Here is a 27,190-nt window from a genome sequence, read left to right on the forward strand (position 1 = left end):
ACCCCAGTTTACCGGGCTGCTGCTACCGACGGCTGCTTGTGTCGAATGGCTAAAATCACTTCGGAATTTTGAGGGTCCTCCTCAAAATTCCGCCCCAGTTTCCAATAGCGGGGGGAAATTAAAATTTTATTAAATTTTGACCGAACCCATAGGGCTGCCTACGTATCCCCTCTTAAACGGGAATCAGGTAAGGCGTAGTTCAAATTACATCATATGAGGAAAGCATAAAAGTCACACATAGTATCGCTTCACTGCATGTGAATTGATCGGCTTCGGCCAAACTTCACCATCCATTTCTGCAAGTATGGGGGCTCCTCCGGTGAGGACCCGGTGAACCATGTATGGACCCTGCCAGTTTTGAGAGAACTTCCATTTGGCTTCCTCTTGATGTGTGAAAATCTTCTTTAACACCAGCTGCCCCGGTGTAAACTGTCTTGGCTTGACTCTTTTGTTGAAGGCTCTGAACATTCTGTTCTGATAGAGTTGACCGTGGAAAACTGCATTCATTCTCTTTCCATCTATAAGAGCTAGCTACTCGTAGCGACTCTCTACCCATTCTACATCGTCAAGTTCAGCTTCTGGTATGATTATTAAGGAGGGAATTTCTACCTCGGTGGGAATGACTGCTTCTGTACCATAAAGTAACATATAGGGAGTTGCCCCGGTTTATGTGCGGACTGTGGTGAGGTATCCCAACAAGGCAAGTGATAACTTCTTATGCCACTGATTATGCTTTTCTATCATCTTCCTCAGTATCTTCTTGATATTCTTATTGGCGGCTTCTGCAGCTCTGTTCATCTGAGGTCTGTAAGCTGTAGAATTCTTGTGTTTGATCTTGAAGGTTTCACACATGGCTTTCATCAGGTCGCTGTTGAGATTGGAACCATTATTAGTGATGATTGACGCCGGAATTCTGAACCGACAAACAATGCGGTCGCAGAAAAAATCTACTACCATTTCTTAGTTACTACTTTGTACGATGCTGCTTCAACCCATTTGGTGAAATAATCAATTGCCACTAGAATGAACCTATGCCCCTTTGATGTTGCAGGCTTGATAGGTCCGATAATATCCATTCCCCAAGCGGCGAACTGCCATGGTGAGCTTGTTGTCGTAAGCTCATTCGGAGGCACCTTTATCATGTATGCATGTATCTAACAGTGATGGCATTTTCGGACATACTTCCGTTTCCATAGTCATCCAAAAATAACCAGCTCGGAGTATTTTCTTGGCTAAGACAAAGTCATTCATATACAGACCGCAGGACCCTGCATGAATTTCCTCCAATGGCCCGGATGCTTCCTTTGCGTCAATACACCTTAGTAATCCCAAATCAGGAGTCCTCCTATACAGGGTTCCTCTGCTATGAAATAATTTGTTAGATAACCTCCGAAGCATGCTCTTCTGAATAGCGTTTGCGAGCTCTGGGTATTCCCCTTTTGCCATGTATTCCTTGATATCATGAAACCAAGGCCTTCCATCTGCTTCTTCTTCGACATAAGCACAGTAAGCTGGCTGATCATGGATCTTTACCGGAATGGGATCAATAAAGTTCTTATCTGGATGCTGTATCATGGATGATAGGTAGCCAATGCAACATCAAATCCATTCTGGACCCTGGGAACATGCTGGAATTCTATCTTTGTGAACCTCTTTCTCAACTCCTGCACATGATGTAGATAAGGGAGTATCTTCGAGTTCTTGGTCACCCATTCTTCTCGGACCATATGTATAAGCAAGTCTGAATCCCCAATTACTAGCAACTCTTGGATGTTCATGTCAATGGCCATCTTGAGCCCTAAGATGCAGGCTTCGTACTCGGCCATGTTGTTGGTGCACGGGAACCTGAGCTTGGCAGATACCGGATAATGTTGACCGATTTCTGATACTTGGACTGCTCCTATGCCAGCTCTTTTGAAATTTACTGCTCCATCAAAAAACATTCTCCAACCGTCATAGGATTTTGCAATGTCTTCTCCTATGAATGATATCTCTTCATCAGGAAAATATGTTTTCAGGGGTTCGTATTCTCCGTCCATGGGATTTTCAGCAAGGTGATCTACTAGTGCTTGTCCTTTGATTGCTTTCTGAGTCACGTAGACAATGTCAAATTCACTCAACAGGATTTGCCACTTGGCCAGCTTGCCAGTGGGCATGGGCTTCTGAAATATGTACTTCAAGGGATTCATTCTTGATATTAGATATGTAGCATAGGCACAAAAGTAGTGCCTCAACTTCTGAGCTACCCAAGTCAAAGCACAACATGTGCACTCCAATAGAGAATACCGAGCCTCGTACAAGGTGAACTTCTTACTAAGGTAATAGATGACCTGCTCCTTTATCCCCGTTTTATCATGTTTCCCCAGAACACATCCGAACGCTCCATCCAATACTGCAAGGTAGAGTAATAGAGGTCTACCCGGCTCAGGCAGAACTAAGACTAGCGGCGTTGCTAGGTATTCCTTGATTCTGTCAAAGGCTTTCTGACAAACATAAATCCATTCAGTAGCGGCATCCTTCTTCAACATCTTAAAAATTGGCTCACAAATGACAGTGGATTGAGCTATGAACCGGCTGATGTAGTTAAGTCTTCCCAAGAAACTCATAACTTCTTTCTTGTTCTTCAGTGGTGGCAATTCTTGGATGGCTTTGATGTTTGATGGATCCAGTTCTATTCCTCGACAACTCACAATGAACCCAAGTAGTTTTCCGGCAAGAACCCCGAATGCACACTTGGCGGGATTCAGCTTCAAGTTGTACCTTCTTAGTCTGTTGAAGAACTTCCTTAGATCTTCCATGTGGTCAGTGGCTCTTGTGGATTTGACGATGACATCGTCTACATACACCTCGATCTCTTTGTGTATAATGTCATGGAAAATAGTAGTCATGGCCCTCATGTAGGTAGCCCCAACATTCATTAACCCGAACGACATCATCTTGTAACAATACATCCCCCATGGCGTAATGAAAGCCGTTTTCTCCGTGACTTCCTCATCCATCCATATCTGATGATACCTAGCGAAACAATCAATGAATGACTGCATTTCATGCTTGGCGCAGTTGTCAATTAGAATATATATGTTCGGCAAGGGGAAGTCGTCTTTCAGACTGGCCCGGTTGAGATCCTGATAGTCGACACAGACTCTAACCTTCCCATCCTTCTTCGGTACTGGCACAATATTGGCTAACTATGTTGGATACTCTACTACCCTGAGAACCTTGGCTTTGACTTGTTTGGTGACTTCTTCCTCGATTTTCAAACTCATGTCAGGTTTGAACTTCCTGAGCTTCTGCTTTACTGGTGGACATGTCGGATTGGTTGGCAATTTTTGAGCTACATTAGATGTACTAAAACCAGTCATGTCATCATAAGACACGGTGAATATTTCCTCATATTCCCTTAGAAATTCTGTGTACTCTTTCTTTTCTAGTGGTGACAGATGAACGATGATTCATGTTTCTTTGACATTTTCTGTATCTCCCAGGTTGACAATCTTAGTTTCGTCCAGGTTAGACTTAGGTCTGTTCTCAAAATCCTCAACCTTTTTAACAACCTCTTCTGGTATATCATCTTCTTTTGAGTCCATATCCATTTGTTGTGTTGCCTCGTTGCACGTCACAATTGTCAGTTTATCAAGATAAGTAATAGTAATGTTATGTAAATAAAGTAAAAAATAAAAGGTAATAAGAGCAAAATTTATAAGAAACTGAAATGCTTTGGTAAATTTCATAATTGTTTTGAACATTGGAGCTCTTATTTCAATATTAAAAATGCGAAAAGAAAGTCAATTAGCAAAAAATAAAGATAATGCATGGTGTTTTGTTCAACCCTGCTACCCCGAAGCTTTCCGGGCCTTGGTGGTTCTGATGGACCAATTGTTGAGGCGTGCTCCTCAACTCATAGCTTGCATAGAAGGTCTTTCCTCCCCATCCTCCTCGAAAATGACACAACAGTCCATATTATCATCTTCCAAAAATAAATTCCTCACCACCGCCAGTGCTTCCTCTTCTCCCGACCCATATATGATATTCGCGGGCTGGAAAGTTTATTCCAAGCAAGGTATTGGATGCTCCAGTGGGTAGTAGGGACTGTTCCATGGTGGCGACCAATTGTTGAATTCCTCCCAAGTGTATTAATATCCCAAACCAAAAGTGGTACCGTGTTTCTTCAACTTGATAGGCTTAGCGATTCCTTGGAGATTCTTATCGAGTCCCTTGCCAGGTTCGTATCCACACCAATTCAGTATACTTTCAATTTTTCTATCCCACCATTTGTCCTTGTCCACGGCGTTGACTCGCTCAATGTGATGGTAGGTTTCTCCGCCTATCTTCCTTCTTCCTCCAATTGCTGGGATGGTCTGGCGGCTGCATGTGGGATTGCTACCGTCGTCGTGAATAATTACCTCTTGGTGATTCCACTCGAATTTCACTACTTGATGTAGGGTTGATACTACAGCCCTAGCAGCATGGATCCAGGGCCGTCCCAATAGCAAGTTGTAAGATGTTGGGACGTCTATCACTTGAAAATCAACGTCGAACCAATTCGGTCCCATTTGTAGACAGAAACTAATTTCCCCAATAGTGGACCTTTGGGATCCATCGAATGTTTTGACATTGATGGCTCAATCCTTGATCTCATGCAGGCTCTTTCCTAATGTTCTGAGAGTCACCAATGGACAAATATTGAGGCTGGACCCTCCGTCGATTAGGACTCTGGTGATGAAATAATCTCCGCACTGCACAGTGATGTGCAATGCCTTGTTGTGGCTTAGCCCCTCAGGTGGCAACTCATCATTGTAGAAAGTGATTTTGTGACTCTGCAATACTTGTCCCCCCATGTTTTCCATTTCTCCTCCAGTTATGTTGCTGGGTAGATATGCCTCGCTCGGCACCTTCAATAAGGCATTCTTTTGTGCGTCAGGGCTTTGTAGCAGAGCCAAGATAGAGATATGGGTTGGCGTTTTGTTCAACTAATCAATGACCGAATACTCTATGGATTGTATCTTCCTCCAGAGATCATCAGGCATAGTTTCAGTGATGGTTGGTCGTCCAGAGGCCTGCTTACTGGACTCGGGTAGATGTTCTGGGGTATAAACCTTGCTAGTTCTTGTCATACCCTATGCTGCAATTACTTCTCCAAATTTGGTTTTCACTTTCCTTCTTGCCTCAGCGATGTAATCCTATGGTATGGCCTTCGTATGGAACAGTGTTACGGCTGTCATGGCCACCAGAAGGGGCACCTTTGCCTTAGATGGTAACACAGCCACTTCGAATGGTACAGGTGTCTTTGAAGACCCAAACTCGACCTCAATAGGTCCTGGCGTCTTTGCAGAAGAAGGTGCTTCGAACTCTAGTGGTATGGACATGTCTACTTCAGCGTTTTCAAAAGGCTGGATCTGGACCACAATGGGATTAAGTGTGACCGTTGGTTCCTTTGTCTTGTCACCTTCAGGGATCAATCCGATCCACCCTTTAGGGTCCCAGTCGTCCTCTATCTCAATCATGTGAATGCCTCCAAACTTGTGGACATGCAAAGGGTTGTTGCGGACATTCAAAGTTGGCTCCTTTGCTACGATGATGTTGTTATCAATCAAAGCTTGGATCTTATCCTTCTGAGAGCATCACTCATCAATGGTATACCCTTTATGCCGGAATGGTATGCACAAGTTTTGTTTGGTTTGACCCATTGGGATTGGTTTTCAGGGTGTACGACAGGGATGGGGGTGATGTAACCAGCAACTTTGAGCCTTTCATATAGCTGGTCGATATATTCAGCAATGGCGGTATATTGTTTGGGGGTCTGTGGTTGAAGTTTGGTCGGGGTCTAGGAACGTTTGGCGGGTGGGAGGTGATTGATAGTGAGAGGGTTGAGTATTGTAGGCTTGATCGACACGTGCGGGTTGGGAATATCTGGGCGAAGTAGGCTGATATGTGGGAGGTGGAGGTGATTGGTAAGTAGGTGGTGGAGTTTTGTAAGAGGGCGAGGGTGCTTGGTAATTTGGTGTAGGTTGATATGTGAGTGGAGGTATTGGGTAGATTTGGTATTCAATTGGGGATTTTGTTCTTTGTGTAACCATGATGGCACTCACGTCCCTTTCCTTGGACGTGCCACCAAACTGTAGAGCCTTGTTGGTGGCCTGCAAAGCTTCAAGGTTAGTGACCATACCGCTTTTGATACCTTCCTCGATCCTTTCCCCTAGCTTGATGATATCGAAATTTTTTGGCTTTCAATCAGCATTAGCTTTTCATAGTACTGTGGGTCTTGAGCTCAGACGAAAAAGCTGTTCATTTATTCTTCTTCTAAAGCCAGTCTGACCTTAGCAGCTTTTGATCTCCAACGAGTAGCATACTCGTGGAATGTCTCTGTGGGTTTCTTCTTTAAATTCTGGATGTAGAACACATCTGGCGCATTTTCCGCGTTGAACCTAAACCTGTCCATGAAATCGGACGCCATACTTACCCAATTTGACCACTTATTATGGTCTTGGTTAATGTACAAAGACAAAGCTTCTCCTTTCAGACTTCTCATAAAGAGCTTCATGCGAATCTTTTCATTCCTTTCTACTCCGATCAGCTTGTCGTAGTACGTCCTCAAATGGACTCTAGGATCCCTTGTGCCATCAAACATCTAGAACTTGGGAGGTTTGTACCCCTCAGGAAATTCAACATCTGGCTGAATGCAAAGGTCCTCGTAATTCAGTCCCTCAATCCCCTTGTTTCCTTCGACACCCTGAACTCGGCTAGTCAACTTCTTGAGTTCCGCAACTAGATTCCTGATAAGAGAGTCAGACTCAGGTATGCTTGAATAGGTTGAGTATAGTGTGGTGTGAATTCCACATAGATGGGGGTATTGTGGGTATCATCATTTGTGGAGTTTAGTGGTTCAGGAATGAGTAGTGGGGTGTTGTTTGAAGTGTGGCATTTGTTGCAGTGGTGATGGGGAGCTGGTTGGTTTTGTGGTTTCGGGATGCTTTGTAGAAGTGTGGGGTTTTGAGTGTTGGCAAAGTTGACATTTGGGGTAGTGAGGGAAAATGACAATTTTGCCATGTTCCGAACTTGGTCCAGTTCATCCTGAAACATCAATAACTTTTGTTCGAGTTGGGAGGCACTTTCCTTGGAAACCTGAATACCCTGAGGAACCTCTACCCTTTTAACTGAGTTCTCCTTTCTGATATTGCTCTCTTCCATCTTTTCCTTGTTCTTGTTTCTGATAGGACTCGGAAGAGGAGGAGGTGGAGGGCCTTTAGATCTTGTGGAGTATGATGACAATGCCAGATTTCACGAACTATCCTTTAGGGAGGGGAATAAACAAAAGGTAAAACAAAAAGGTAGCATTTTAGTGCGGATTATGAGAAGAAATAAATGCCTCATTTTATTGATAAAAAATAAGGCGAATCCAAAAACAACACTAATAGTAGAAAATAAAATGTTACTAATGGCCATTAGCCTTATTACATTTTTAAAGCAAAAGAAAAGACTCCTAACTACTTGGTCCTAGAAGGACCTTCCCCAGACTCGGCATCTTTAACTCCATCGAACAGCTTCACCAGCTCACGCAGTCCCAATAGCAAATAGGCTTTAGCCAAGTGTCCTCCTTCGTTTCCCTCAGCATTCTAGCAGGTTTCAATCCTCTGGATGAACTTCCACTCCAACTCTACTAAACCCTGCTCAAAATACCTCAATTGCTTGTTGACACTGACAGCCATATCCTTCCATTCTTTGATCAACTTTTAATGGGCTTCTTGAATCTCACGGTGCTCACTTTCGCATTCCCGTATCCTCTTGCACAATTGGTTGTACATGACCTATGCTTCAGCCTTTTCATCGATAATCCTATGACCTCGAACAAACCCAGGTTGGCCCAGACCGTTGTGATTATCCTCTAGCCATCCTAAATAGTATGGGGTGCAACCAACATGGTATCTGTCTAGCTCAACAGTATCTCTTCCCATGATGAACTTGCAATGTTACATATGCTGTGCTCAGCACTTATAAGGACTGTCATCGGCTTGGAAATCAGCCCAGAAGTGACTCATCTTGTCTACCCTTGGTATAACCTGCTTCCTACCAGCCTGTCTCATAACCTAGAGGGGACATAAGGGTAGGTCCCTCTTAAACCGATCAGTATCAAAAACGGTGTGTCCCTGGATCGGGAGATGAACTTGTTAGTAGGGAACCATTCGAACATCTATTGTATTTGATCCTCAGTTAGATTTTGAAACAGCTCCACCCATCCTTTGGAATCTTTTGGCTTAGCAAACATGTCGGGCATGTAGTTCATTTGCCTTGGTTGATGGAAGGATATGTGATCGTCCCAGTCTCTCCACTGAATCTCTTGCCGATATTCACCCCGTTGGAGATGCTCCATGAGCTAGAGCTGGAGTAGCAAGTTGCAGTTTTTGAAGTGTGGGGCTCCTTGTTAACACTTTTCCAAGGCTCGATACATTTCTACAACGATCATGGGCACTATGCTAAATGGTTGCCCACCAATTCCCTCCATTAAGGTTTTAGTGACCATAGCTAGCCTGGTGTGAATCCTTGCTTTCTTCATTGGAAACACTATTATCTCCAAGAAGCAGAACATAAAGACAAAGACCCTTCTGTGGATATGCCCCAATGAGGTAAGGGCAAATTCATCTGGGTAAGTGTAGTAGGACTTACTATGGTCGTACCTTTTGTATAGATAGTCGAAAGGAATGTAGGAATCCTTCAAACAGGTGAAGTCTGTGTTTTTCTTTAGTCCCGTCATTTTGAGAAAACCCCTACCCTTGCGATTTTCCAGCATAAGTAAACCCGGAGTCTCCCACAGAATACCAGCTAATCCTCTTATTTCCTCGAGCAGAGGAGTCATCTAAATCTCCCCGAAGCGAAACACCGACCTATGGCAGTCCCAGAACAGTGTAGCAGCTTCTATGATTTGGTTGTTGGGTTGGACTTCTAGGAGAGAAGACAAATTTCCTAGGTATTTTCGGATAAGAGCCTGATCATTGGAGTGAAGATCCTCCCACCAGCTTAGCAACCTTGGGTGGATGCTGGTGACTATGCCAAATCTGGGGACTTCGTGCCTCATTTCTGCAAAACAAAGTGTTAGACTCTTACCCCGCCGGACTCGACTATTTAAATTAATAATTTGCATAAACAACATTTAGTTCTCCAAATAAATGCACAGAATATGGTAACGTCCGTTTGGGTTCCCGGGGAACCTAGTGGACTTTGGACAAGGCTATCTTAAAGAGTCATTATGTGGACAACATAACTGACTAGGCTAGGTTTTGACAGTGATGCATGCACAATTGAACAGAGTAGGGTTTCTATAAAGTATTAGACTGGTACCCTTGAGCGTACAAATCAAGAGGGAAAGGCACGGAACCGTCGACTACACCATTGATCGACTGGTTTTACCGCAAATACGCCTTCCTACCCTGTTAAGGTATTAAAGCTCAGAATGGTGTCGTTACTTATTGCATGCTAGTACCCACCCCAATCCTATCAGCCTTGGAGGCATTGAGAATACTAGCCCTAAAAGGAAGGGAGATTTGGCTTTTACGGTTTAAAGGACAAAATCTAGGGCGACAAACAAAACACATAGAGCATATATGGGAAAATACATAACATTTAAAGGCTCATACAGGCCTCCTTATTTAAAGAAACAAATTGTTTAGCATGACTTGTATGTACTGGTTATGGTCTGAATTAAATTAAAGTGTAGGATAGGATGATTCATCACATATTTCTCAGATGAGGAGTCCGAATTAGCCTTCCCTGGTTGTAATTTATCAATGGCTGATGCAGTTAATTAATTACCTATTGGTTTGCCTATGTGAGACCTATAGGCATGATATCAAACAGTGCTTACTCCGATTTTAAAGAAGGCTTACTGATTGTAAAAAACACATAAGTTTTGCAGATGTTAAATGACATTACTACTGATTTTAGACTTGTAGATGAAATAAACGAATCAGATTCAACTGGTTACTCCTATAGGCATGATTTCTAGGCGTTGTTGATTTTAAGATGATTCTAAAAATGCAAGAGTCCTATAGACATGGTATCTAGAATGAAACTTATTATTACTTAACCTATAACTGTTTGCCTAATGATAGATGTAAAATGCAGAAGTGCCGAAGACCTATAGTCATGATTTCTATATGCAGAAGTGCAGAAACATATAGGAAGGATTTCTATATGATATGCGAAAGTGCAGAAAACCTATAGACATGATCTCTACATATGCGGAGGTGCAGAAAAACCTACGGACATGATTTCTACATGATATACGTAAATGCAAAGCTTGTAAATAGTAACACCTATGAGTATGTTGTCTACCCTTTGCATACATAAGTGACCCTCCCCTTTTCACTATAACCCCATAAGTTTTTACAACATATTACAGACCAGAATGAATTAAGAAAAGTAAAATTACATAATAAATTAAGCTACAACCAAAGAGCCTAATTCAGACGCAAGGTCTAACAATATGAGGTGAACCAACTTCCAGGATCAGGTTCCAAAGCCTTTATCATATTTGGGATGTATCACAGTTCCCAAAAGTCTTAAAGGGCTCCGGGCAATGCTTACACCCCAAACACATTGCAGAATTAAGAGCGTAGTGTAGTGTGGAAATGTCAGCCCTCAGATGTCCAAGTTCAGAGAGAACTCAAGGTTTCAAAGCAAGGCTCATAAGAGGGGGGCATAAATTAGAATCTAAGACTAAGTGTAAGTGCATAAGGGGGAATTAGGGAGAGCCATGGAAGGCTGGTGGTCATGCCCAGCAATCAGGAGTGCTGGCACACCCCTAACTAGCCTATTATCCACATTTTGAGAGTTAGGATCCATTGAGGATCAGGTTCAGACCTAAGCAACAATTTGGTTGCTGTCAGGACATGAACCTTAACTCAAACACATAGAAGGGAGTGAGGGTATAGGGAGTTCATAACAAACAACAGATGTAAAGAGAGAGTAGCATATTCAATATAGAACATGAATAGCAAAGTAGACAGGAGTGTAGAAACTATAAAATAAACACATAGAGATGGTACTGAAATTAAAATTAGGGCATACCAGTTTCAGGGAAACAAATAAGTGAAAGCTGAAGTCTTGTAAAACAAATTGCAAGCAAATAGTACAAAAGATCTCAGAAGAGAGTAGAGTATTGAAAGAGTATCGTAATTGAGAGGTGTGTGTGTAAAGTATTTAATTATAAGTGTTGAACTGAAGGTTCAAGGTGCTTATGTGCAGAAGAGTCGTGCCCCTTTTATAGTGCAGAAAACAAGTAAGAAAAGGTAAGGCAATTGTTTTCAATCAATCACACAGAATCTCCCTTCAGTTAAGGGATTCTGATTTAAAATCTTTTCCAAAGCAGTATAAGAAGGGAAAATACATAGAAACTATTTAAGGAAAGAGTTTGATAGCAATACGGTTTGTGCAAATAAGGAAAGGCAATCAATCATCAGCCAGTAATAATCAGAAATTGAGTTTTGGTTTTAATGAAACCAACCAGAAAAGGTGAATAAAGGTTTAATTAAAGAAAATTAGTAACAATCAATCGAACCTTATTAAAAGGAATTCTGATTCAATCACAAATTGTCAAAACCCTTTTTGAAAGAAGAATTTCTCATTTATAAAGCACACAAATATCAAGCAGAAAGGAGTTGTCATGTTGATTAGAAAAGACTATCATAGAAAGAGTTCAGAGTCAAAAAGGGATACCAGTTCAGTTTGTAGACTCATAATGAGTCCGAGAGTCCAGAGTTCCAAAGTAGCCCTAGTCCAAAATAAAACTTTCCAAAACTCAAAGCTTAGGGTTTTCAACTTTAATCAGAAGCAGATACGAGAAGACAGATAACAGGCTCAGGGTCTCTTTCAGAGACTCATGAAAAACCAACATACATGATAGCAAGTTTGAAGCAACAAAGTAAAAAGTTGATTTGAGGAGCATAAAGAACATGTTCGAGAAAAGTCATAACTTAAGCAAGTTCAGAAGAGAAAAAGGGTGATATAAGTTTAAGAAATAGTAGTGAGACATCCTTAGAACTCCAAAAGGAGCCCAATAAAACAAACTAAGTTAAAGAACTCTACAAGAAACACATACAGTAGAAGAATATTGGAAAGTATAGCAAAGAACATGTAGGAAAACATAACAAACATTAACATGTGAGCCTAATCTAGAGGCACAGTAGAGTACAAAGGTACAGAACAATCATGTATAGTAGAAAGAAAACAGAAGAACAACACATGCATGGTAGTAAAGAATACACACGAGCATAATACACATAAAGAAAAGAAAAGGAAGAATCAAAAAGAGGTTTTGAGAACCTTTCAGAAACACTAAATCGAAGAGAAGCAATTTTTGAAAGAAAGATTGGGGAAAATACTTTAAACATCCAGTAGAACACAGATATATCATAGATCTAAGAGAACAAATAGAGAAAAACCCTCGAATAGCTCAGGATTTCGATGAAACCCTAGAAATGAGAAAGGCTTGGAAGAAAATCCGATCTGGAGTCGGCTGAGTTAGAAAAGGTTTCCACTGCTTGAATAGGTCGGAGCATGGCTGAAGAGGCCATAGAACTGTAGCTCTGAGAGGATCTGAAGGAGAACCATCGAGGTCAGGCCTCAAAGCTTTGAACAACCACAGTTTGATTGTGGAGGGGGTTGAGTACCAACCATCCATGGCCTTAGAAGCCACGAATTTCGGTGGAAACATGGTAGAATAAAGTGGGAGATGGCTAGGGTTTCATGGAGCTTGAGAGTGTTTAAAGAGATGAAGGGTTTCAAGGTGGTGGGTCAGTTGAGAATGAGGGAGATTAGGGTAGTCGTTTAGGTTTAATTATGGAAGGGTGAGTCTTGGCCGTTGATCTTGAGTGATCAACGGTCTAGATTTAAGTGGTTGGTGGGGAACAGTTTGGGTCATTTGTGATTGGGTCGTGGGTTGGATCCAAATTGAAACTTGGTTGGTTTTAATTTGGGCGGAATTGGGGTCAAATTGAGGTTAAAATTGAAAGGAAATGAGGCTGTAATTGAAATAGAAATAGGCTAAATGTTAAATAGCCAATTTTCCTCTTTTATTGTATAAAAATAGCGAAAAAGATTTAAAAACAAATTAAAAGTACTGATCCACCTAATAATACATAAATATTGATTTAAAAATATTGAAGCCAATTTTACAATTATAGAAATGCTATTAATCTTAAAATATGCTATAATTGCAATTATATGCAATTTAGTCTTTTAAATACCAAATAAATTTGTAAATATGTACAAAAATTGTCTTAACTCTATTTTGGTATAAATAAGGGAATAAAATAAATTATTCTCTAAAATTGATGATTTTGGGAATACTTATGGATTTTGTACTGCTAAAATGGATAGTAAATTGGTTTAAAAACTCTTCAAAAGATTGGAAAAATACTAAAACACTTGGGTATGTTTATGTATGCATATACATGCTATTTTGAAAGTATTTTGTATATAAATATACATAGAGAAAAATTGGGTATCAACACCTACTCTCTCAAAGGAGTCGTCAAATGTTGACACCTAATTTCGAAATAAAAAGGGGGTGTGACACTCGTGTGTGAATGGATGTTCATAATTGGCAATTTTTTCTTGACTCCGAGTCGTGGGCCTGGGGAGGATTTTTGGGCGTTTTCCTATTTTCTAGACTAGTTGTTTGTAGTTATATTTACGTTATGAAATTGGGTTGATTAGATTTGGTCCACTCAGAGTTGGATACTCTTGGCAAGAGCGTGATTTCGGATTGATTTGAGCCTAGTTCGAGGTAAGTGGCTTGCCTAACCTTGTGGGGGGGGGAGAACTCCCCTTAGGATTTTGGTGTTGTTGTTATATGAATGCCGTGTACATGAGGTGACGAGTGCGTACACGTGATAATTGTTCGAAAACCCCATTTTCGTTAAGTAAATATCTATGTTTTCCTTTAAATTGGGCAATACTAGTACATGTAGCCTCATGGTTAGCTTAGGAAAACATGCTTACATGACTTAACTGTCTTATCTCCTTTATCTGCTTACTTGAATTCCGTGTAGCATGTTTAGGGTAGAAATTACCTGTTTCTTTGATACGAACTTGAATAGAACTGTAGGCTTTCTTTTGAGACTGTTGTGTATATTGATATGATTGTGTGTTTGCTTTGGGACTACAGAATGATATCCCGGGAGATCCCTCTGCACATTTATATTTGGTACTACGAGACGATATCCAAGGAGATCCCCTGTACCGAATATTTACTTTGGGACTGCAGAACGTTATTTCGGGAGATTCCTATGTACATTTACGATTTAGACTTCGGGACGGAATCCCGGGAGATCCTCTGCACATTTACGTTTGGGATTACAGGACGTTATCCTGGGAGATCCCCTGTTGCTATCTCTATGTACTGAGTTATTTCTTTCTGTGATTTCATTTCTCATTGACTGTTTGTATTTTAACTATACTACCATATTTCATACTGTTTACCTTGTTATATACTCATAACCAGTAGGGCCCTGACCTGATCTCGTCACTACTCGATCGAGGTTAGGCTCGGCACTTACTTGGTACCGCTGTGGTGTACTCATGCCCTTTCTTGCAAATGTTTTTCATGTGCACATCCAGGTTATTCTTCTCAGCCATAGTTCCAGTGAGGCGAGTCGATCTAGAGACTTCGAGGTATATCTTCCGCGTCCGTAGACCTAGAAGTCCCTCTCTATTTTCCCTTCAGTTATAGACCTTTTTTATGTATTTTTCTTCGTTATTAGATTTATTGAGTTAGAAACACTATGTATTTCTTTAGCTTGTGATTCATGAGATTCCAGGTCATGGGAGTGATATGTTTAGTCGGGAGTGTTATTATTGTATATGCTGAGTGGCATTTTAGACTCTTTTATTATATTTACCTGTAAATTGTTAGTTTTGTATATTTAATTCATTTTCTGCAAATTGTTAGGCTTACCTAATCGTAGAGACTAGCTGCCGTCACAACAGTTCACGGAGGGAGAACTTCGGTCGTGACAAGTTGGTATCAGAGTTCTAGGTTCATAGGAGTCATGAATGACAAGCTGGTTTATTAGAGTCTCAAAGATCAGTATGGAGACGTCTGTACTTATCTTAATTCCTTCTTCATACGAGATTATTGATATTGAAATTCTAAACCTCTATCTTCTATTCTCTCATAGATGGTGCGGACATGTGCTACCGGAGATGACCAGGCACCTGCGCCCCCTGCTAGAGCCGTTAGAGGATGGGGCCAGGGTAGAGGCTGAGGATTCATACGTGGTATATCTAGAGCACCTGCGCGAGCTGCTATAGAGGAGCCACCAGCAGCTTCAGCCGGAGCACATGTGCCTGATATGCCTACTGCTACTACTACTCCAGCTATCCAAGAGACCCTTGCATAGTTCATGAGCATGTACACAACTCTAGCTCAAACAGGGTTGATTCCCCTTACTACAACCACATCTCAAGCTGGGGGAGGAGCACAGACTCCCGCCGCCCGCACCCCAGAGCATCGAGTTTAGGTTAATCAGCTCTCAGAGGTTATACTGGTACCGCCTGTAGCCCCAATTCAGCCCGAGGATAGGGCAGCACCTTCAGAAGAGGAGCAGCAGAAGCATGAGATGTTGAAGAAGTACAAGCCTCCTACATTCAGTCGTCTAGCATCACAGGATGCTCAGGGATTTTTGGAGGAGTGCCACTATATCCTCCGCACGATGGGTGTAGCAGGGTCAAGTGGGGTTTCTTTCGCTGCCTTCCAGCTTCGAGTGGTAGCCAATTAGTGGCGGCATACTTTTGAGTTGGACAGTCTGGCTGAGGCAGCTTCCCTTTCATGTATCTAATTTTCTGATATGTTTTTGAGGGAGTATGTCCCTCACAACCTCAGGGACACATGGCACGAATAGTTTGAGCATTTGCTCTAGGGTACTATGAATATTTTGGAGTATGATGTCCATTTCAGTGACTTGGCTAGGCATGCACCAACATTGGTTTTTACAGTTCGTGAGAGAGTTTGTCTGTTTATTGAGAGGCTCATTCCCAACATCAGGTCTAGCATGGCCTGGGAGTTAGAGGTGGATATTGCTTATCAGTAGGTGGTGAACATTTCTAGGAGAGTAGAGGGCATGCTTGCTCGGGATAAGGATGAGCAAGAGGCCAAGAGGTCTCGAGAGTCAGGCCATTATTCTGGGGCTCGTGCCCCAGCTGTAGTTTGTCATGGTAGGGGTTATGTGAGTCGCCTTGTTCATTCAGCTCTTACAACAGCCAGTGGTATTCCAGCTCCTGCTAGACCTCAGGAGACTTATTATGCACCTTCAGTATCTAGTGTGCCTCCTGCACGAGGTGCTTTCAGTGGTCAGTCCACCACACCTGGTCCGAGACAGTCATAACTGCCACATCCTCTTAGATCTTGTTTTGAGTGTGGCGACACATGCCATGTGGTGAGGATTGCCCTAGACTTAGGAAGGGTGCACCTCACATACTTCCCAGCCACAGCGTGCTCCGTAGAGTTCCCAAGCTATGATTACAGCACCAGTTGCTAACCCACCTACTCAGCCAACTAGAGGTGGAGGTCAGAGAGGTAGAGGTCGCCCTAGAAGGGGAGGCCAATCCAGATACTATGCCCTTCCTACCTGTGTTGAGGATGTTGCCTCCGATTCTATCATCACAAGTATTGTTCCGGTTTGTCATAGAGATGAATCGGTTCTATTCGATCCAGGATCTACTTACTCTTATGTATACTCTTATTTTGCCTCGCATTTGGGTGTATCTCAGGATTTTTGGAGTTTCCCTATTTATGTTTCTACTCTAGTGGGAGATTCCCTTATTGTGGACCACGTATATCAGTCGTATTTGATTCCTCTTAGTGGTTTTGAGACTAGAGACGATTTATTATTGCTCAACATGGTAGATTTTGATGTTATCTTGGGCATGGACTATTGTCGCCCAATTATGTTATTCTTGATTGTCACTCCAAGACCGTGACGCTGGCTATGCCAAGTGTACCGCGATTAGAGTGGAGGGGTACTTTAGATCACACTCCTAGTAGAGTTATTTCATTTCTTAAAGCTTAGAGAGTGGTTGAGAAGGTGTATGACGCATATCTAGCTTATGTGAGATATATCAGTATTGATACCCATACACTTGATTAAGTCCTAATAGTACGGAATTTCTCTGATGTGTTTCCAGCTGATCTTCCGGGTATGCTGCCCGACAGAGATATTGATTTTGGCATTGATTTGTTGTTGGGCACTCAGCCTATTTCTATTCCTCCTTATCAAATGTCTCCTCCTGAGTTGAAGGAGTTGAAGGAACAGTCACAGGAATTGTTTGATAAGGGCTTTATTCGGCCTAATGTGTCATCTTGGGGTACTTCTTTCCTTGTTTCTGAAGAAAAAAGATGGTTCTATGCGTATGTGCATTGATTATTGCCAATTGAACAAAGTTACAGTGAAGAACCGATATCCTTTGCCTCGTATTTATGACATGTCTGATCAGTTACAGGGTGCTCGAGTGTTTTCTAAGATTGACTTGCATTCAGGTTATCATCAGTTGAAGATTCGGGAGCCAGATAGCCCGAAGACTGCTTTTAGGACTTAGTATGGTCATTACGAGTTCCTTGTTATGTTATTTGGCTTGACCAATACCCCAACAACATTTATGCATTTGATGCACAGTGTATTCCATCCATATCTTGACTTGTTCGTCATTGTCTTTGTTCATGACATTATGGTATACTCCCAGAGTGGAGAGGATCATGAGCAGCACCTGCAAATAGTGCTTCGGACCTTGAGAGAAATGAAATTATATGTGAAGTTGTCGAAATGTGTGTTGTGGTTGGATTCCGTGGCATTCGTGGGTCATGTGGTATCGAGTGAAGGGATCAAGGCAGATCCGAAGAAAGTGGAGGCAGTGTAGAGTTGGACCAGACCATCCGCAGTTATAGAGATTTGTAGTTTTTTTGGCTTGGCAGTTTATCACCGTCAATTTGTTGAGGGAATTTCATCTATTGTAACACATATGACAAGGATGATCCAGAAGGGTGCTCCACTCAAATAGACGGAAGAGTGTGAGGAGAGCTTTTAGAAACTCAAGATAGCTTTGACTATAGCCCCAATATTGATATTACTATAGGTTCGAGGTCTTATACTCTCTATTGTGATGCCTCAAGGATTGGCCTTGGAGCGCTATTGATGTAGGATGGTAGGGTGATTGCCTACACATCGAGACAACTAAAGGTGCATGAGAAGAATTATCCTGTCCATGATCTTGAGTTAGCTTCTATTGTTCATCCCTTGAAGATCTGGCATCATTATTTGTACGATGTTCCTTGTGAGATCTATACTAACCACCGGAGTTTGCAGCATCTGTTCAAGCAGAAGGACCTTAATTTCTGTAAGAGGAGGTGGTTAGAGCTGCTGAGGACTATGATATCACTATTTTGTACCACTCGGGGAAGGACGATATAGTGGTTGATGCTTTGAGTCTCCAGGCAGAGAGTTTGGGAGTTTGGCTTACCTACCAGCAGCTGAGAGGCCCATGGCGATGGATGTTCAGGCCTTAGCCAGCCAGTTTGTGAGATTGGATATTTCGGAGCCCAGTTGGGCCCTAGCTTGTGTAGTTTCTTGGTCTTCCTTGTTTGATCGTATCAGAGAGCGTCAGTATGATGACCCTCATTTGCTTGTCCTCAAGGACAAGGTTCTGCATGATGATGCCAAATATGTGACCATTGGTGATGACGGGGTATTGAGAATTCAGGGTTGGATATTTGTACCCAATGTTGATGGTCTACGGGAGTTGATTTTGGAAGAGGCCCACAGGTTGCAATATTCCATCCATCCAGGTGTCGCGAAGATGTACTAGGATTTGAGGCAACACTATTGGTGGAGGAGGAAGCAAAAGTATATAGTTGGGTTTGTAGCTCGATGCCTCAATTGTCCACATATGAAATATGAGCATTAGAGACCGGGTGGGTCGCTTCAGCAGATTGAGATCCTAGAGAGGAAGTGGGAGCGAATTACCATGAACTTCGTAGTTGGACTCCCACGGACTTTGAGGAAGTTTGATTCCATTTGGGTGATTATAGATCGATTCACCATGTTCGTGCACTTCATTCCTGTGTGTACCACCTATTTTTCTGAGCGGTTAGCAGAGATTTATATCCGAGAGATTGTTCGTCTGCATGGTATTCCAGTTTCCATCATTCTGGATAAAGGTACTTAATTTACATCGCAGTTCTGGAGAGCCGTACAACAGGAGTTGGGTACTCAAGTGGAGTTGATCAAAACATTTCACCCCTAGACGGACGGACAGTCCGAGAGAACAATTTAGATTCTTGAGGATATGCTCCGTGCATGTGTGATGGAGTTTGGAGGTTCTTGGGATCAATTCTTACCACTTGCGAAGTTTTCCTATGAAAACAGTTACCAGTCCAGCCTTCAGATGGCACCGTATAAGGCTCTGTATGGTAGGTGGTGTAGATCCCTAGTGGGTTGGTTCGAGTCGGGCGAGGATAGATTATTGGGCACAGACTTGGTTCAAGACGCTTTGGAGATGGTTAAGGTGATTCAGGATAGACTCCGCACAACCCACTCCAGATAGAAGAGTTATGCAGATTGATAGGTTCGCGATGTTTCATTTATGGTTAGAGAGAAGGTCTTGCTTCGGGTTTCACCTATGAAGGGCGTTATGAGGTTTGGGAAGAAGGGAAAATTTAGCACAAGGTTGATTGGCCCCTTTGAGGTATTGCCTCGTATTGGGGAGGCGACTTATGAGCTTGCCTTACCTTCCAGCTTGGCAGGAGTTCATCCGGTATTTCATGTTTCGATGATCCGGAGATATCACGGTGATCCGTCCCACGTCTTTGATTTCAGTTCAGTCTAGTTGTACAAGGATCTATCTCATGTTGAGGAGCCAGTGACTATATTGGACAAGCAGGTTCGAAAGCTGAGGTTAAATATCATTGTATCGGTAAAGGTTTAGCGGCGGGGTCAGCCGATCGAGGAGGCAACTTTGGAGACCGAGCAGTATATGCGTAGCCGTTACCCTTATCTTTTCACCACTTCAGGTATGTCTCTATGCTAGTTCGAGGATGAATGAATGTTTTAATAGGGGGAAGATGTAACGATCCAGCCGGTCATTTTGAGAATTAATTCCCCGATCCCCTATTGAATGTTTCCCGTTGTCTAGTTATGTTATTTTGATTTGCCGGGGAGGTTCATCTTGAGTTTCAGAGTGTTTTGGGATACTTAGTGCCTAAATGAGAGCTTAAGTCTTAGAATTTGGACTTTAGTAGGAGCAGTGTGAAGACGGCCTCTGAATGGAATTTTGTCGATTCTGTTAGCTCTGTTGGGTGATTTAGAGCTTAAAGGCGTGTTCGGATTGTGTTTTGGAGGTCCATAGCTTATTTAGGCTTGAGATGGCGAAAGTTGAATTTTTGGAGTTTTGGGCAGGTAGTGGAATTTGATATCGTGGTCAGAATCTGATTTCGAAAGTTGGAATAGGTGTGTAGTGTTGAATATGACTTATGTGCAAAATTTTGGGTCAATCGGACATGGTTTGGTTGGTTTCAACATCGATTGTAGAATTTTTGAAATTCAAGCTCATTAGGTTTGTATTAGAGAGTGATTCGTAGTTTTAACATTGTTTGATGTGATTTGAGGGCTCGACTATGTTCGTACAATGTTTTAGGATTGTTTTGTTTATTTGGTTGAGGTCCCAGGGGCCTCTGATGAGTTTCGGATGCTTAACGGATGAGAATTTGGGCTTAGGCAAATTTCTGGAGTGCTGAACCTGTTGTTTTTGCACCTGCAGATTATGGACCGCATGTGCAGTGCCGCAGAAGCGGCTGAGTGAACAGCAGAAGCAGAATTGGACTTGTACATCAGGGATCGCAGATGCAGCTGGGGAAATGCAAATGCGGCCTAGTGACCGCAGATGCGGCCCCAGCCTGGATAAGTGATTTCCGCACCTGTGATGGTTTTTCTGCAGTTGCGGTCTTGCAGATATGGTGGACCCCTTGCAGAAGCGGGATCTCTAGAATAAAAAGGGCCAAATCAAGGGTTTTATCCCATTTTCAATTGTGGGACCTTTGGAGCTCGGTGGGAAGTGATTTATTGAGAGATTGTGAAGGAGAACTATTGGGTAACGAATTCTAACTCTAATTTGGTTCTAATATATTAATCTATTGTTATTTTCCTCATCTAATTAAGGAATTTGAGGGTGGATGTTTGGAAATGGGGGAAAAAGTTCCCCAATGGAAAATCTGAGTTTTGAATAGGAATTCGATGTCGGCTTGGCAAGATTTTTGTACGAGGGAACTCGTGAGTGAATGGGTGTTCATAATTGGTAATGTTTACCCGATTTCGACACGTGGGCTCGGGAAGGATTTTTGGGCATTTTCCTATTGTCTAGCCTTAGCTTCGATTTTATTATCTAAACTAATAGTTTATAGTTATATTTACGTTAAGAAATTGATTTGATTAGATTTGGGACACTCGGAGTTGGATACTCATGGAAAGAGCGTGATTCCAAATTGATTTGAGCTTGGTTCGAGGTAAGTGTCTTGCCTAACCTTGTGTGGGGAACTCCCATTAGGATTTTGTTACTGTTGTTATATGAATGTCGTGTACATTAGGTGACGAGTGCGTACACGTGCTAATTTTGGGAAACCCATTTTCATTAAGTAAATATTTATGTTTTCCTTTAAGTTTAGCAATACTAGTACATGTAGCCTCCTGTTTAGCTTAGGAAAACATGCTCACATGACTTAACTGTCTTATATGCTTTATCTGCTTACTTGGATTCTGTGTAGTATGTTTAGGGTACAAATTACCTGTTTCTTTGATACAAACTTGAATAGAACTATAGACTTTCTTTTGAGACTGTTGTGTATATTGATTTGGTTGTATTTTTACTTTGGGACTACCGAACAGTATCCTGGGAGATCCCCCTGCATATTTCTATTTGGGACTATGGGACGGTATCCCGGCAGATCCCCTATACTGGATATTTACTTTAGGACTATAGAAAGGTATTTCGGGAGATCCCCCTGCACATTACAATTTGGACTATGGGACGGTATCCCAGGAGATCCTTTGTCCCTTCACAAAAGAATCTGCCAACATGGCAAACGAATCCATTGACTTCAGGGGTAGGTTGTGATACCACATCATGGCTCCTTTCGACAGTGTTTCTCCAACTTTCTTCAGCAAGACAGATTCAATCTCGTCATTCTTTAAGTCATTCCCTTTTACAGCACAAGTAGAAGCAGTAATGTGCTCATTAGGGTCCATGGTCCTGTTAGACTTCGGGACATCGGGCATTCTAAATTTATTCGGGATGGGCTTCGGAGCCGCACTTGATGGGAATGGTTTCTGCACGAAATTTTTTGAATCTACACTCTTCAAAATCGGGGGTGCGCCTAGGATCTGATCGACCCTCAAGTTATAAGTCTCCACTTTTAATCGTTGGCCTCTATCTTCTTTTCTCCTGACTCGATTCTTTAAGTCAATTCCTCGAGCATTTTCAAGATTATGGGGTCAGTCCCTAAGAAGCATTCATCGGGTCATTCTAGAACTAGTTCGTGCTGCATGTTAACTGTTCGGCGGTGTTAAGTATTCTATTTTGACTTTCAAGTTGAGTGATGGCAAAATTGCCGAGCTTGCGGCATCTCGAATATCACTTGGAGGGTGACTTCTACTTCTTCCATTCCTCGTGCTACTTGGCCTCCAGTCTAGGATTCCCCACGTACATTGTGGGGTCTGCGCCTGCTTCCATGTTTAGAGCGTTGTGGGAGCTGATATCAACTGCCTCCACATTTGGCACTCCCACATGGTTTACATGTGGTACACCGAGCCCTATGCCGCTATTTTCTCCAAGTCCTTCACTGTTATGAAGAGGTGCATTTTGTGTGCTAGACATGATTAGGCCTAAAATCAAAGAATCTTTGACAAGAAAAAGTGTGAAGAATAACGTGTGTTATCAGAAAACTAGCACCAAAACAATCACTATTATTTTTAACCCCACGGTGGGCGCCAAACTATTTACCTTGAAAACGTTAATAACAATTATATTTGATTTGTGGTTCTAAAAATACGTGATTTGTCATGACTCTAGTTGTTATGTGAATAATGCTAAGTGTAAATGAGCAAGAAATGATAAGTAAACCAGTGTGGTCAAAAGGTTGAGGGCCTCAAGCTTAGCAATGTAGGACCTCAAGGGTAGCATTTAATGGTTGGTAATGAACAATAAATGAAGAAATGATGAGCAATAAATGAACAAGTGATGAACAATAAATGAACACAATAAATGAGGAGCAATAAAGCTATAAAGTAATTATTGAGCACATTTAGGAAAGAAAGTGGAGAATGTTCTACTGTATTCAATATTCATGTGTGTTGCCAAGTAAAAGAAAGTTGCCTTGCTAGAATGTTTGGGTCCCCTTTATATAGGAGGGGTGAATCCCAACACAGTACAAGTCTAATCATGACAGAGAAATTCTATTGGTACAGATGTGTAATAGACTTGTACTATCTTTGCAGACCTTATCAGCTCTAACCACGCGTCCTTTGGAGTTTTCCTGCCTTTCCATGACAGTCATCAATTTTATACTGCCTCGAGGTAGGCTGCGATGAGCCTTCGACATTCTTTCTCGAAGCATGCATTTCAGGGTCAAACTTTAGTATTTACTCCGAGCCTCTCGAGATTGGGCCTAATATTCCATAAAGGCCTTGTTATCAAGCCCCCTGGTATCAACCGCACACAGATAGTCCCCGGGTTTCTTGGAATGAAATAACAAGTAACGATTTGAATTCTTCAACTATTCATTATGTCAGTCATGTTATGTAACCGACTGGTGCGACAAAAGGGGATGTTCAAAAGTCACGTTTGCACTGTTTTTCAAAAAGCCTCGAATTGATTATGACAGTTGTCCATCCTTTGGCTTTCCCCAACGCGCAGTACTGGCCCATATAAATACTCCAATCCTTTACTCCTTACTCTTCATTATATCTCCGAACTTTCAACAACTCTTCTTACTTCTTTCTTGTGTTCATCTCTGAACCGATTTCTTCCTCTCCTTCTGAAATTTTATAGCAAGAATGGTAAAAACCTCTAAAACTATTCCCCAAAAGGAGTAAGTTCCTTCGTCATCACGCTCGTCTAAGAGCAAAACGGTAGTAACACCTCATATTGAGGAGTGCATTCCTGGGCGTTGTGAAACATCTTCTGATTTCCAAGACAAAAAACCATCCTCTATTCCGGGACGATGCGAACCTATGTCTCGATACATCATCCTAATAACTGAAACTGATAAAGTGAAGGTCGACTGCCATTGGGGGAAGGTGGTGCACGTAGAGATTCCTTCACGTGAAGAAGACATAAACAAACACAAATTTGGTTTCCTTAGTGTATACACATATCCTTTCACCTTGGGCCTAGTAGAAGCCTCTTTGCCACTGATAGACCTAGTGATCCTCGATTTCTGCAGACAATACCGGGTGACGCTGGGACAAATCTATCCATCATTTTGGCTCATTGTTTACCTGATTAGGCATTTCTCGAACATGGTTGAGGGGATGTCTTTTACCCTTGATCAGCTAATTAGATTGTTTAGCCCCCGACTTTATCGAGGTGGCTTGATTAAGTTAAAACGTCAATCCTCGAAGGCCTTTTTTGCTACCATTGACGAGGACAAGGATTGAGGGTGGATGATCCGCTTTGTCCTAGTCAAGACCTCGTATCTGATCTCCGCCGAGAAAATTCCATTCCCTGAGGAATGGAATAAGAAACGTAGGTAAACATGTTTATCTAATCGGATATCTTTTCTTGCCTTTGAACTAACTCCCTTTGATGATGATGATGTCGAGTGGTACCCCGTTTCTATCAATGATCTCTCGGGCTGGGTCCGACAACTCGATTTGACAATCCCCATATGTGAAGCGTGTGTGGCGTGATCTAGCTAAGTCACATTTGGAGGGCAAAAACTATGGTGAGTTTTTATTTCTACCATACTTGAGCTCCTTAAAGAAGGTATCTCTTGATATTAATCCCACCCTTTGCGCTTATGCAGGCCTTGGAGAGGCCGTTTTGAAGAGGGAACCCCCACCTAGGGAAGCAGATACCCCGAAGCCTGCTAAGGAGAAAACGAGAAAGAATAAATCACCAGCTGAGTCCTCGAAGCCGAAGAAGGCTAATGTTCAAAAGCCCAAGGTCCATTGAACAACCTTAACTTCAGAAGTAGCAGAGAGCTCCCGAGCCGGGGGCGAAGAGAAAGAGGAATCCCTGTTAGCACACGGGGGAAAGGGAAGCGTGACTACTTCGAACCTTGCTGAGCCGATGGTTGTTAAGCCAAAGGATTTTAAACCAGAAGTTGGTGATGTTATCCCACATCATGTCGAAGAGGCTCTCAAGGGTCGATCAAATGGGGTTCCTGAGCCGGTCGACGACAAAACATTCCTCGAGCCTAGGAGCATTCAGTAGATGAGTTAGAGGAGCCCAGTTCTGAGGCTCCTCGTAGGCAAGAGAAGGATCTTATCGATCCAGCCGGGGTTATTGATGTGGGTGATTCTCCACCAGGTATGGCATTTCCTCCGAGGGAGACACGGGATGCCCGTAATAGAGAGACTTCCGATGCAGGGGTGTCCCTTGGGAAAATTACGTGTTTGAAGGATTCTTCACTTGGATCGAAGGAAACCCCGAGCTTAATGCCTTGCTCGTTTTCGAGAAAGCCGAGAGTCTCTGCAAACATGTAACCTTCCATCGACTATGCTCTGAGCTTCGATCTTCATCTTCTTAATTTTGTTTTCACGCTTTTAGGCTATATTGCTTTACAATCAGACATTTGCTAAGTCCCAAGCTGAGTTGACCCACTGTGTGGAAGAGTGTAGGAGGCTCTCATCAGAGGTTGACGAGCTCAGAGCTCTTTTTACCAAAAAGGAGGAAGAACTCCATGGCCTTCGGGCTTGTTTAGAGACGGTGTCTCGAGAGAGGACCGATCTTGCTGAGTAGGTACCACAGTCTTCATATGTTTTTATCTTCATGCTTCTCCGACTTTATCATTTACCACCTTCGGGTTTATTTTTGCAGCTTGAGAAGAAAGATGCCCTGATAAGGGAGGGGTTCAGAGCCAGGGATATTGAGATTCTCGGACTCAAGCAACGTGTGGATGAGATAACCTCCGAGAGGGATACCCTCCAAGGGAAGTTGACCTCGATTGAGCACCATCTTCAGGTTGTAAAGGAAGATAGTAGCAAGTATAAGGATCTCCATGCAGAATCATTCGCCGTGCTATCTATAGCCAAGTCTGAAATGGATGCACTCATGACCTCATACCGAGAAGATGTTGCTGCTGCAAATGCTCAATCCAAGAAGGTATCTAAAGAGGCCGAGCTTGAACTAACCCGAGCCCTGAAGCATGCCTTATTAAGATCTCAGAGGCAAGCTCTAGAGGATGTACATGCAAGGGCATCGATTTGCCTGCTGAGATCAAGAGGGTGAAAGCTCTAGAGGAAGAATCGGCATGTCTTCTTTCTTCCGACGATGGTTCAGCAAGTAGTACAACCAGCGGCTTAGATGATGAAGATTAAGGTGAAGTCCCCGAAGGGGAGGAGGCCGTTGATGTTCTGGGTCTAGAGGGCCAAACCGTTGAAGACACAACTTCTAAGGGAGCTCAGTCTGATCAAATGACCTCGGTGATAGATTAGGTTTTCCTTTGTTTCTGTGTAAGGGCCCCTCATGGGCTTTGTAGACATCTTTTATCAATATAATAATTTCTTCATTTCGCCTTCGATTTGAGTTGAGCCTCATTCTGCCTTTGTTTGTGAAAAATTCAAGTGTATGACTAACGACTAGTCCGAATACTGGACCCGGAACATAATAAACCCCTATGATTTTAATTGACTAATATGATGCTTCCTAAAGTCCTTTGTTATCCCTCTGACTAAGATTGTATTGATTTGAATTGAACTTAGGCCACCGGGACTTCTGAGTCCGAGTTGAGTGAGAGTTGGGCCTCGATTTTTGAAATAAAGCTAGCCTTTTTGGGCCTCGTTGATTGTCCTCGAGTGAGAATTTTCTCGAACTCAGGTAGCCTTTGTACTTAGCAACCGGGAGTGTTTGCTTGATCATCTGAAAATAAGGATAGCCCTTAGGCTTTTACAAAAAGTCCTCGAGTGAGAGTTTGCTCGAACTCGGGTAGCCC

At 42.4% G+C, this 27,190-nt stretch overlaps 1 protein-coding gene across 1 annotated transcript; it reads left to right on the plus strand.

Annotated features, from left to right (window-relative positions):
- The first annotated feature begins 24,266 nt into the window (after nt 1-24,266).
- LOC138869006 (uncharacterized) lies at nt 24,267-26,576 on the plus strand. The gene is made up of 5 exons (XM_070146592.1): nt 24,267-24,387; nt 25,061-25,200; nt 25,807-25,965; nt 26,077-26,361; nt 26,454-26,576. The coding sequence occupies exons 1-5, from the start codon at nt 24,267-24,269 to the stop codon at nt 26,574-26,576; spliced, it is 828 nt and encodes a 275-aa protein (XP_070002693.1).
- The last annotated feature ends 614 nt before the right edge of the window (nt 26,577-27,190 follow it).

This window comes from Nicotiana sylvestris, chromosome 5 (genome assembly GCF_000393655.2).
Source record: "Nicotiana sylvestris chromosome 5, ASM39365v2, whole genome shotgun sequence".
Classification (NCBI taxonomy): domain Eukaryota; kingdom Viridiplantae; phylum Streptophyta; class Magnoliopsida; order Solanales; family Solanaceae; genus Nicotiana; species Nicotiana sylvestris.

Coding starts and splice junctions, on each gene's coding strand:
- LOC138869006 (XM_070146592.1), top strand. CDS start 24,267: ATGTCTCGATACATCATCCTAATAACTGAAACTGATAAAGTGAAGGTC. Junction 25,201..25,806: donor CTAATGTTCAAAAGCCCAAG/GTCCATTGAACA, acceptor TCACGCTTTTAG/GCTATATTGCTTTACAATCA. Junction 26,362..26,453: donor CAAATGCTCAATCCAAGAAG/GTATCTAAAGAG, acceptor TGTACATGCAAG/GGCATCGATTTGCCTGCTGA.